At 48.7% G+C, this 12,899-nt stretch overlaps 1 protein-coding gene across 3 annotated transcripts in view; it reads right to left on the bottom strand.

Moving 5' to 3' along the window:
- Positions 1 to 12,899, bottom strand: part of SEMA6B (semaphorin 6B) — a 164,273-nt gene that overhangs the window by 21,500 nt on the left and 129,874 nt on the right. For 2 of the 3 annotated variants that reach the window (XM_081846103.1, XM_081846104.1), the window contains exons 6-10: positions 10,666 to 10,767; positions 6,487 to 6,577; positions 4,595 to 4,714; positions 2,736 to 2,824; positions 1,805 to 2,022 (exon numbers count right to left, since the gene is read on the bottom strand). In XM_081846103.1, coding sequence (XP_081702229.1) covers positions 1,805 to 2,022; positions 2,736 to 2,824; positions 4,595 to 4,714; positions 6,487 to 6,577; positions 10,666 to 10,767 — 620 coding nt within the window. The remainder of the gene's footprint in view (positions 1 to 1,804; positions 2,023 to 2,735; positions 2,825 to 4,594; positions 4,715 to 6,486; positions 6,578 to 10,665; positions 10,768 to 12,899) is intronic. The other variant, XM_081846105.1, reaches the window with a different exon arrangement.

Here is a 12,899-nt window from a genome sequence, read left to right as displayed (position 1 = left end):
CTGTGGTTTAACCCACAGCGCCACCCGCGTCCCTTTCAGCCTCAATAAACCCACCTGCAAAACTGACCTGCTATTTCATTCTCTTATTCCCTCCACACACACACGCACCATTTTAAATATAGTTCTCCGGATTTCTGCAGCCATTTTGCCCTTGAAATAAATTGCCGTCATTTCAAGGCAGAGAGTTGTTTATTCTTAAAACGGGTACTAAAGCAACCTCTTTGAACAGACTGCATTTTAATGATGCAGTGTTTTAATGACAGACTGGATTTCAACAGCAGTGATGGCTTTGACTGGCCGGCTAAACCAGGCGAGGGTAGCCTCAAACCCTTGGCAAGGTCCAATCCATATTTGTCACAATCAGCTCTGTTTTTCATGTTCCTCTTCTTATTGTTGTGTCCTAGACTGTCTCTCCAGAGCAGTGCATGCTCTGATTATCTCCTGTTTGGACTACTGCAATGCGCTCTATGTGGGGCTACCTTTGAAGGTGACTCAGAAACTACAACTAATCCAGAATGCGGCAACTAGACTGGTAACTGGGAGTCGCCGAGAACATATAACACCAGTCCTGAAAGAACTACACTGGCATCCAGTACGTGTCCAAGCACAATTCAAAGTGTTGGTGCTGACCTTGAAATCCCTAACCAGCCTCGGCCCAGTAGACCTGAAGGAGCGTTTCCACCCCCCATTATCCAGCCCAGACACAGAGGTCCAGCTCCAAGGGCCTTCTGGAGATTCCCTCCCTGCGATGTTACAGAAAATCAGGCCTTCTCGGTGGTGGCACCCGCCCCGTGGAATGCCCTCCCATCAGATGTCAAGAAATAAATAACTATCTGACTTTTAGAAGACATCTGAAGGCAACTATGATTAGGGAAGTATTTAATGTTTGATGTTTTAATCATGTTTTCAATATTCTGTTAGGAGCCAGCCAGATGGGCGGGGTATGTATGTATGTATGTATATAAAAGGTAAAGGGACCGCTGACCATTAGGTCCAGTCGTGACGGACTCTGGGATTGCGGCGCTCATCTCTCTTTACTGGCCGAGGGAGCCGGCGTACAGCTTCCGGTTCATGTGGCCAGCATGACTGAGCCACTTCTGGCGAACCAGAGCAGCGCACGGAAACGCCGTTTACCTTTCCACTGGAGTGGTACCTATTTATCTACTTGCACTTTGATGTGCTTTCGAACTGCTAGGTTGGCAGGAGCTGGGACCGAGGAACGGGAGCTCACCCCGTCGCGGGGATTCAAACCGCCGACCTTCTGAGCGGCAAGTCCTAGGCATGTGTGGTTTAACCCACAGCGCCACCCACGTCCCTATGTATGTTTGTATGTATAAATAAATAATGTTGTGTTATTATACTGTAAACTGTCTTGTGATCTTCAGATGATGGGTGGTTAATAATAATAATAATAATACCAGTGTAAACAAATGCAGTGCGAAAACTCAAGGCAGAAGGAACTCTAGATGTTTTGGGCTGAGTCTTGGAGAGCCCCCCATCCTAACTTACCGTATTTTTTCCTCTGTAAGACTCACTTTTCCCCTCCTAAAAAGTAAGGGGAAATGTGTGTGCGTCTTATGGAGCGAATGCAGGCTGCGCAGCTATCCCAGAAGCCAGAACAGCAAGAGGGATTGCTGCTTTCGCTGCGCAGCGATCCCTCTTGCTGTTCTGGCTTCTGGGATTCAGAATATTTTTTTTCTTGTTTTCCTCCTCCAAAAACTAGGTGCGTCTTATGGTCTGGTGCATCTTATAGAGTGAAAAATACGGTAGATCTGGGCCCCTGCTATTCCCAACCGCCACTGACCTGTTGGCAGGTGTGGAAAAGACGGCGAGCACGACCGGCCGGCCGTCGATCTCCAGGATGTCCGTGACAGACTGGATGACATTGAAGTAGAAATGGGAGTCCCCCGGGACGGAACAGTTGAGGCGGGCCTTGAGGAAGGAGGTCCACTGCTTCTCCAGAACTCGCTGAGAGCCACCCATGTCGTTCTTGCAAACTCTGGCCACCCGAGACACCACCACCTATGTTGTGGGGACAACAAGGAAGGGTCACAGGTAAGAAGAGCGCGGAAGGTATAAGAGCTTTGGAATGACGCAGTTAAAAATGCCGTCGCCATTTTGGGAAGCTCTGTCGGAGGTCTTGAGTCTGGGAGGAGAAAGAGAGAACCAAAGCTGTTTATATATTGTGGATTAAACTCCTCAGTGGGACTTAAGAGCGACAGTTTTGCAAGATTATGATGGAAAGAGCGATGTTATCTATGAAGAAGATGATATATGGAGACCATCTTGATTTGAGGATTGGAAGAACGGAAAATTCACACAGGAATATTATTACTATTGGTGTTTATCGGCTTAAGGAGACTATCAGAAGAGATCATAAAGAAAAAAGAGAAAATATATGAATAAGATGTGAAGTGGAAACAGCAAGATAAGATGGGATAGAATTATGAACTCTGTCTGGACTGATTTGGATATTAACGCAGCAGCAAGAAGATGATCAGAATTCCCCTTTGGATCTTGAAGTATGGGTCCCCCCAACAAAATTCAAAATTTGGCTTTGTAATTCGGAATTTATATGATGTGATTTAATTTGATGTGATTGGCCAGTTAATAAAAATTATTTAAAAATAAAAAAACACAAGGAAGGGTGAGAGAAATCTGGGTCCAAGGGTGCTTGGGTGCTGGCGCCAGGCATGGTCAACAATGCCCATGTAGGCCTTCTCTCACCACCTTACCTTCTCTAAGTAGTTGAACTCCATTGCGATCTCCCTGAAGAAGAAATAGACATGGCTCTTCCACTCCACAGCGCGGACAAAATATGGTTCTGGGTGGGGAGAGTCCAGATAAAGGAGGTTATTTTTATTTTGTTATGGTTTAATGTTTTATTCAAGCAAACAGTCATACCTCGGCTTGAATATGCTTCAGGTTCAGCGCTTTCGGGTTGTGCTCTGCAGTGACCCGGAAGTAATGGAGCACGTTACTTCCGGGTTTCACCGCTCGTACATGCGCAGACGCTCAAAATGACGTCACGCGCATGCACGGAAGCGGTGAATCGCTACCCGCGCACGCACAGTTGTGGGTTGCGTTCGTTTCAGGATGCGAAAGGGGCTCCGGAATGGATCCTGTTTGCATCCTGAGGTATTTACAAACAAACAAACAAACAAACAAACAATAAGGTGCACACACTTAACCCCCAAAACCAGAGAGTAAAGGGAAAGGGTAAGGAAGATAAAAGGATGAAGTACCACACCCATTTGACTCCCCCCCCCAACCACTTGTCATCTCTGAGTCATTTAAATTCTTATTTACATTGCATATTATTTATCGCTGTAGAGTGGTACCTCTGCTTAAGAACTTAATTCGTTCTGGAGGTCCGTTCTTAACCTGAAACTGCTCTTAACCTGAGGTACCACTTTAGCTAACAGGGCCTCCCGCTGTACTGTACTGATGAACTGCAAAAATAAAAATGTGTCTCCCTTCTACGATTGGATTGAAGACTTATGCAAACTCGCAACATATAAACAACTTGCATATAAACACAGATGCCGTGGACAAATTCTGTGATATTTGGGACCCATTCTTGCAAATACAGTGGTACCTCGGGTTACATACGCTTCAGGTTACAGATGCTTCAGGTTACAGACTCCGCTAACCCAGAAATAGTGCTTCAGGTTAAGAACTTTGCTTCAGGATGAGAACAGAAATCGGGCAGCAGCAGTGCAGCGGCGGCAGGAGACCCCATTAGCTAAAGTGGTACCTCAGGTGAAGAACAGTTTCAGGTTAAGAACGGACCTCCAGAACGAATTAAGTTCTTAACCCGAGGTACCAGTGTACTGTAATAGGTTAAAATCTGGTGAAGTACAATAACAACCTTGTAAAATATACAGTTTTGGTCCCCCCCCTCCCCACTTTATTTTCCCTTTTATATGGGTTCTCTATCTCCCTTTTATTTACGTCTCACCCTGTTTAAAGGTAAAGGGAACCCTGACCATTAGGTCCAGTCGTGACCGACTCTGGGGTTGCGGTGCTCATCTCGCTCTATAGGCTGAGGGAGCCGGCGTTTGTCTGCAGACAGCTTCCGGGTCATGTGGCCAGCATGACTAAACCTCTTCTGGCGAACCAGAACAGCGCACGGAAACGCCGTTTACCTTCTTGCCAAAGCGGTACCTATTTATCTACTTGCACTTTGACGTGCTTTCAAACTGCTAGATGGCAGGAGCAGGGACCGAGCAATGGGAGCTCACCCCGTCGTGGGGATTCGAACCTCAGACCTTCTGATCAGCAAGTCCTCGGGTCTGTGGTTTAACCCACAGTGCCACCCACGTCCCTCCTCACCTTGTTTAGTGCACATATAATTATGCACTTTCTGAACTTTCAATAGTTCAATAGTTAAAAGCAAAACCCTACGTATTTTACTCCGATTTGCCAGCCGATTTAAAGAAGCCTCAGTCGATTTCGTCAAGAGGACGTTTTCCTCGAGACCGATTCGTCTGTTGGGCACGCCGCCTTGCGTTATGAGCGAACGGAGCAGCTTTTCCTACTCCTGCCTCCCCCCCCCGGCCTCCCCCCACCGCGGAGCGAATCGACAAAGCACCTTTAAACCACTTGGAGTCGTGCTTGACTGTGCGAAGAGTCGGGCTGTCTCCCAGGCTGCGGTAAATGACTGCGTCGATGGCCAGGAAATCCGTCACGGTGGCTGTGAAAAGCATTCCACCTGTCAGGGAAGGGGAGATAGATATGAGGTGTTGTGAGAGAGAGGAGTTGTAAATAACGCCAGGTGGGCATGTTGCGCAGCGCCCGGAAGTTCGAACCGCCAAAGAAAATGCTCTAGCTCAGCCAGAGAGTGCGTGCCCTGCGTACAAAAGGCTCTCAATTCAATAAAAAAGGTAAAAGGTAAAGGACCCCTGGATGGTTAAGTCCAGCTAAAGGCGACTATGGGGTTGCGGCGCTCATCTCGCTTTCGGGCCGAGGGAGCCAGCGTTTGTCCACAGACAGCTTTCCGGGTCATGTGGCCAGTGGGACTAAACCACTTCTGGCACAACAGGACACCATGGTGGAAACCAGAGTGCACGGAAACACTGTTTACCTTCCCGCCAGAGCAGTACCTATTTATCTACTTGCGCTGGCGTGCTTTCGAACTGCTAAGTTGGCAGGAGCTGGGACGGAGCAACAGAAGCTCACCCCGTCATGGGGATTCAAACCGCCGACCTTCCGATCGGCAAGCCCAAGAGGCTCAGTGGTTTAGATCACAGCGCCACCCGCGTCCCATAGGTCTATGCAAACAACACTCTTTGTACACATGACATGCCTGCAGAACAAATTTCAGAGAAGTGCAGATTTCAGTTCCCATATTATTTTGGGAAGTCTGAATTAAGCAGGCTTGCCTCAAAATGCCATTACAACAACAACAACAACAACAACAACAACAACAACAACAACAACAACAACAACAACATTATTTATACCCCTGGCTGAGTTTCCCCAGCCACTCTGGGCGGCTTCCAATCGAGTGTTAAAAACAATACAGCATCAAATATTAAAAACTTCCCTAAACAGGGCTGCCTTCGGATATCTTTTAAAGAGAAGATAGCTGCTTATTTCCTTCACATCTGAAGGGAGGGTGTTCCACAGGGCAGGCGCCACTACCGAGAAGGCCCTCTGCCTGGTTCCCTGTAACCTCACTTCTTGCAATGAGGGAACCGCCAGAAGGCCCTCGGCGCTGGATCTCAGTGTCCGGGCTGAACGATGGGGGTGGAGACGCTCCTTCAGGTACACAGGTATATATTCTAATATATGTATTAGAAACCATGTGACTCTGTGGGTGTGTTTTTGAGCTCATGGGACCAAACAGAGGCAGGGAAGGCATCTATGATTCTTAACAAGTAGGGTCATCCCTCTACCGACACACACAAAAACACCTTGTATCTCAAGGACCACTTCGCTGTCGCCATAGGAACCAGAGACTGGCTTGCTTCTCTGTCGTTGAAAGAGCTCATTATTTGTGCATGTGAGACCAGGCTTGGGGAGACCCAGATTCAAATCCTTGATTGGTAGCCTTGAATGTGTCCCCGGTCTAACCTACCCCTCATGTGATGCTTAAGGAAACCCATATATATTTGCAGTGCTGGGGGCAGGGAATGGCTGCATGCAGGCAGCCTTGAGCTCCTTGCACGAAAGGTGGGGTGTACCGTATTTTTCGCTCTATAAGACGCACCAGACCACAAGACGCACCTAGTTTTTGGAGGAGGAAAACAAGAAAAAAAAATTCTGTATCTCAGAAGCCAGAACAGCAAGAGGGATTGCTGTTCTGGCTTCTGGGATAGCTGTGCAGCCTGCATTCGCTCCATAAGACGCACACACCTTTCCCCTTACTTTTTAGGAGGGAAAAAGTGAGTCTTATAGAGCAAAGAATATGGTAAATGCTGTTTCTGCTTGCTGAGTCATAATAACCGGGTCAAAATACTTCCCTCCGTGCTCTGAACCGACCTGTGAAGAGAGCGACGTTGGCGTGCTTGGGGTCATAGGGGCATCGGGCCATCCCACTGATGTTGTCTCCCGTGGGCTCCAACGTGTCCATCTGGTGGGAAGAAAAGATAGTTAGGCAAACTGCGGATCTCTCGAGGGGCTGGGCAAAAGGAATCGGGCCGTATCTAATGACCCAGACCCATTGGCGTTAATGGGCCCAAGTTAAAGGTAAAAGTAAGATGTTGAGAATTCTGTTCCACATTAAGGAACAGACATGGGATTGTTACGTGTCACATGTCTGTTTACATTCCAGCACAGCTTGCTGGGAACTTCCGTTGTGTGTATAGCTTTTGTTTTTCCCGTTCTCTCTGTGACGACATGAGAGAGAGAGACGACATGTTTCTTTGTCCTGATATATGATTAATAAATCTGTAGATGCAGTATGCTTCCACAAGCCTCACGCCTATTCTGTATGCGCAGTTATCTCTGCTGACAGTGTGCCCTGGCTTTTGAAGCCTGGGTCGCTGATTTACCCCTGACAGTTAAGTCTAGTTGCGGACGACTCTGGGGTTGCGGCGCTCATCTCGCTTTACTGGCCGAGGGAGCCAACGTTTCTCTGCAGACAGTTTTTCCGGGTCATGTGGCCAGCATGACTAAGCCGCTTCTGGCAAAACCAGAGCAGCAGACAGAAACGCCGTTTACCTTCCCGCCGGAGCGGTACCTATTTATCTACTTGCACTTTGACATGCTTTCGAACTGCTAGGTGGGCAGGAGCAGGGACCGAGCAACGGGAGCTCACCCTGTCACAGGGATTCGAACCGCCAACCTTCCAATCGGCAAGCCCTAGGCTCAGTGGTTTAGACCACAGCACCACCCGAGGTAGTCATGTTTAATTTCAGTGGGTGTACTCCAAGTAGGACTGGGTACGACCCAATGCGTCCCCAAACACAACAGACTGCTTCTTTTTTTGGTGAGCAACACATGTGTCTAGATAGGCAGATGGAAATCTGTGCATGTTTCAAAATAAAATGAAAACATACAGAGCCACGCAGAAATGTTTATTTCCCCTCTTTGAAATTTGAAATGTATCGGCGATTAAGAAACCAGAGCAGACCCCCTGAAATTAACAAACCTAACTATTGCTTCCAACTGTTTGGCTCTCAGTAGGACCACCATAGGGTACAGCCCCAAATTTCCAGAGTAATTCGGAAGAGGAAAGCTTAAGTTCTCTTACATGTCAGATTTGGTTTTAATTGTGAACGGCCATTTATCAGAGCCACAAATTGGGATTTGGAAGTTAGTTTACAATATAAAGGTAAAGGACCCCTGACAGTTAAGTCTAGTTGCAAATGGCTCTGGGGTTGCGGCGCTCATCTCGCTTTACCTGCCGAGGGAGCCGGCGTTTGTCCACAGACAGTTTTTCCACGTCATGTGGCCAGCATGACTAAGCTGCTTCTGGCGAACCAGAAGAGCGCATGTGTTCAGAAGGAGAGACACAGGAGGGGGAGCAATGGAGAGTGAGGAGGAGGAGTACGAGGGGGGAGCAGGCAGTGACAGTGGAAAGAGTTATTCCACAAGCCTCTCCAGCGAATCGGAGGACTCACAGAAGGGAGCGCCGATGGCCAGGGCGAGGGGGGTTCCAGGGGGGAAGCCCCAGGAGGAAGGGGCCAGCGGGGAGTCCCTGAGCAGCGGTTGGAAATCAGGACCAGCTTCCCCACCAGAGCGCAGGGGGGAGGGGGAGTCCCAGGAATCGGGACCAGTGCTCTCACCACCAGCGGGAGGAGAGGAGTCAGGTTTGGTCACGCCCACATCAGGAAGCGGGGAAACGGTCAGGAGGAAGGTTACCGGCTGGGCGCGCACGCCAAGTTCAAATGTACAGGCGAGCGGCACAGCAGGGAGCCCGGGTAGGGAGCCAGGTCCTAAAGCCCGCCGGAAGGAAGGGGAAGACCAAGGGGGGTCAGCGTCAGAAGAGTCCAGGAAGGAGGAGACCCCAGAGGGCAGAAAGACCCAGCGAAGGAAAGAACAGCGTAGGAGGTGGAGCCGGGCGAGGATCTTAAACTGGTGTGGGAGGAGCAGTGAGTCAGAGGGGACTTAGCCGGTCTAGCGTCGAGACGTGGGTCTGCGCGCCCAGAGCCTTGAAATGGAAACTAAACTTCAATAAAGACTTTGTATATTATATCCACCGGGCGTTGGTCCTCTGTGAGCTGGGATCTAGAGGCAGACCTGACAGCATGGAAACGCCATTTACCTTCCCGCCAGAGCAGTACCTATTTATCTACTTGCACTTTGATGTGCTTTTGAACTGCTAGGTTGGCAGGAGCAGGGACCGAGCAACGGGAGCTCACCCCGTTGCGGGGATTCGAACCGCTGACCTTCTGACCGGCAAGCCCTAGGCTCAGTGGTTTAGACCACAGTGTCACCCACATCCCTGGTTTATAATATAGATAAGTGGATATACTGAATGCCCATTCCATCCGCCCTTCGGTTTGTTGCAGTTGTTTCAGTCTTGCTCATCCAGCAGTGATAGGTGTGGTTCTGCAACAGAAAGCTAAAATTTTGGTGCACAACCTGTACACTCGGAGCAGAGCCATTTGCCAAGTGTCGAACCTTATTTGTAGCCAAAGCACACAAGAGGGTGTTATCGGCAGACATGGGGGAACCCTGAAATTCACAGCAGCTGCAAGACATCTTAGGTGTTGGTGGGCAGCCCCCAAAACAGCTCAAGTGAGTACAGAACCACAGAAGGGTGGCTGTCAAAGGAGGGGAGCAGCAAACTGCCCACCTGATCTTTTTACTCGCAATCACACCAGGGGATTGTCACTGACTGTCCCCCTCTTCCAACTCCGCCTTTGACCCTTGTAGAAGTCAGAAGAGAGGAGGCGAAACAAGAATTAGCTGGCTCTGCCTTCCACTGTCTTTGGCGCCCCCTAATGTTGGGCTCAGGGACGCGGGTGGCGGTATGGGTTAAACCACAGAGCCTAGGGCTTGCCGATCAGAAGGTTGGCGGTTCGAATCCCCGCGACGGCGTGAGCTCCCATTGTTCAGTCCCTGCTCCTGCCAACCTAGCAGTTCGAAAGCACGCCAGTGCAAGTAGATAAATAGGTACAGCTCCAGCGGGAAGGTAAACGGAGTTTCCGTTCGCTGCTCTGGTTCGCCAGAAGCGGCTTAGTCATGCTGGCCACATGACCCGGAAGCTGTACGCCGGCTCCCTCCGCCAATAAAGCCGAGATGAGCGCCGCAACCCCAGAGTCATCCACGACTGGACCTAAAGTTCAGGGGTCCCATTACCTTTACCGTTGGGCTCCTGGCCTTCTGCCCAAGGGGCACCAGTTACCCCTGGTCAGAACACTATTTGAACCATTGGGCATGAAATAATAGCCCATAACGTCGGTCGTGTATATTGGGAGGAGAAGCAGGAGTCTGGACGCTCGCTTCACACGATTCAGTCAGACTAGTTGGGGCGCAAGGGATATTTGCACCGTGTGCAAACTGGGGTGAGCCACAACAGCAGCAAGAATACTTATTGCAAAGTACTGGAAGACACAAGATTTACCCACACGGGAAGAATGGCAGATGAAGGTGGTGGACTATATGGAACTGGCGGAAATGACTGGCAGAATCAGAGACCAAGGAGAAGAGTTGGTGGAAGAAGATTGGAAGAAATTTAAAGTTTATTTACAGAAACATTGTAAAATTAAGGAATGTTAGAAGGCTGTTGGAATGAAGTTATGTGGTTTTAGCAGAAATGATATAAAGGATTAAGTAAAAATGGATAGTTAATTGGTGAAAGGAGAGAGTGTAAAATTGCAGTATGTTAAGATAAATTATTAGGATAAAAACAAAGATGGAAAGGATTTGCTGAAATACCTAATTGAACTAGAATACAAAAAAGGGAGGTGTGAGGAGGTCAAGGAAACAAGCAAATGAAAAACAAGTTATGGGAAGTTATGGGAAGGTTTGACTTTTTTTTTGTTTTTCTTTTTTTCTTAATTGTTTGTATTTTTCTGGGGTTTTTTTTTCCTGCTTGTCTGTATTCATGTGATGTATTGTTTTGTTTTTTCTTGCTTAATTTAGTGTTTTCTTTTTGTAATCTTTAAAATTGGAATAAATATTATTTAAAAACAAAACAAAACAAAACAAACTGTTTTGAGCGATGAGTTACGGGCACCGCCTGGCTGGCCCCAAGTTCCTGGTACTCACGGTGTAGTTGGCACAGATGGGATTGAAAGCGTTGGTGCCGCAAACGAAGAGCAGGTTGTCGTTGCGGAGGAGAAGCACTTTGATAAAATTCCGGCACTCTGCCTGGGGAGGAGAAGCGAAGCGATGAAGGCTGCAAAGCGAAAAGCACTCCTGACATGCTCAGAGTCTGCAAGGCCACTTCCGCCTTCAGGAGGAGGTGGGGTTGCGGGCTTCACGGCCCCTCCACGCGCGCGGCAGGTGGAAGCCAGCCCCATGCGATTGGGGGGATTCCCGGCCGCGTCACCCCCTAGCCGGCCAATCGGCAGGTTCGGGGTGTGTGGCCTGCCCTATATAGACAGGCCACGGCCGGAGATCTCCCTCTTTGCTGCCCACCAGCTGCCCCTGTTTTCCCACCCTATAAGGTTTTCATTCTTTGACCTTGCTATGGACCTCAGTTGGTCGCCGTCGAGGGGCCTGGTAGGAATTTTCCCACTTGGCAAATTGGCACCAGCCACTTGGTTTTTTGCCTACCTCGTAGCAAATCGCCACAACTTTCTGGGTATTGGAGGTTAGGCATTGGTATATTTCTGTAGATGGAAGAGGGGAGGTAGCGCCATCACCTGCCCCACATATTGAAGGGTAGTCCGTTAAAGGATTCCGGGGGGCGTGGCCCTGTCCGAAGCCTAGGGAGGTGAGGGCCTAAGGCACGCCCCCTATCAGTGACCCTGGGGGGATTCCTAGTTGATGTGCATCAGCAGGACTCCCCCTCCTGGTGGTTAACCCTTCCCGGACTTCCAGCAGACGGGTTGGAGTTGGATATAGTTGGTTAGGACCAGTGCCGAAGCCAATACCGCTCATCACCTGTAACCAATAAAGTTGTGCCCTTTTTTTAGCCCATTAACCTTAATAATTGTGTCATGTGTCATTATTTCCGCCGGGGGGGGGGGGTCGGGAACTCGCCACCCAACGTTACTCTGCTGGCCTAGACGGGAAGCGAGCCCTATAGGGGGCTGAAGGCAGGCGGAGCCCAGGTGAGATCGAGTCTCTGATGCTACTTTTCTTGTACCTACCACACACCTCATAAAACAAGCCAGGACTCCTTCTGAACAAGCAAAACACTTCTATTATCACCATCACTGTTACTCCCGCTAATAGCAAGTTCTGTTCCCCGTGCTGACAGGTCCAGGGCCAAATTCAGTCCATTTCACATCTGTAAGCGACCCTACTAAATCTGTGCTTTGCAAACCGAATCAGAGCCGTTCTGTTAGAATTTGCACTTTTCTGATTTTTTGTGGTGTAGTTCCCTGGGCAAGTGATGTGCATTCATATAGTAAGGTAGGAAAATGTGTATACAGTGGTACCTCAGGTTAAGTACTTAATTCGTTCCGGAGGTCCGTACTTAACCTGAAACTGTTCTTAACCTGAAGTACCACTTTAGCTAATGGGGCCTCCAGCCGCTGCCGCGCCACCGGAGCACGATTTCTGTTCTTAACCTGAAGCACTATTTCTGGGTTAGCAGAGTCTGTAACCTGAAGCGTATGTAACCTGAAGCGTATGTAACCTGAGGTACCACTGTATTAGGTAAAACAGAATACAAAGATGCATTATACGGGGGGAATTGCTTTGCAAAAGTGTGTGCATTAGACAGGGTTTCCATACATCCAAAATTTCCCAGACGTAACCAGCATCCAGGCAGAAATTGTTGAAATGTCCAGGAAAATCCAGAAGTGTAGATTTTTTCACATTTCATTAAAAATAGCTCAAAAACTCTTCTTTCTTTCTTTTAGATATTACAAAAAAAAAAAAAGCTCAATAATTTTTGTGTCCGGATTTTCACTTTTTGAAATATGGCAACCCTAGTACAGTATTAAAAGGAGAAAAAATACATACAGAACATGCAGATATTGGGCGAAATTTGCCCTAAGATGCTACAATGAAGCCTCGGTCCAGTGTACCTGAAGGAGCGTCTCCACCCCCATCGTTCTACCCGGACACTGAAGTCCAGCGCCGATGGTCTTCTGGCGGTTCCCTCCCTGCGAGAAGCCATGTTACAGGGAACCAGGCAGAGGGCCTTCTCAGTAGTGGCACCCGCCCTGTGGAATACCCTCCCCCCAGATGTCAAAGAGAAGAACAACTGCCAAACTTTTTGAAGACATCTGAAGGCAGCCTTGTTCAGGGAAGTTTTTAATGTGTGACATTTTAGTGTATTTTTGGTCTCTGTGGAAGCCGCCCAGAGTGGCTGGGGAAACCCAGCC

The sequence above is a fragment of the Podarcis erhardii genome, assembly GCF_964252035.2.
Source record: "Podarcis erhardii genome assembly, chromosome: 18".
NCBI classification, from domain to species: Eukaryota; Metazoa; Chordata; class Lepidosauria; order Squamata; family Lacertidae; genus Podarcis; species Podarcis erhardii.
The sequence above is the reverse complement of the archived record's forward strand: the minus strand, read 5'-3'. Positions and strand labels throughout refer to the sequence as shown.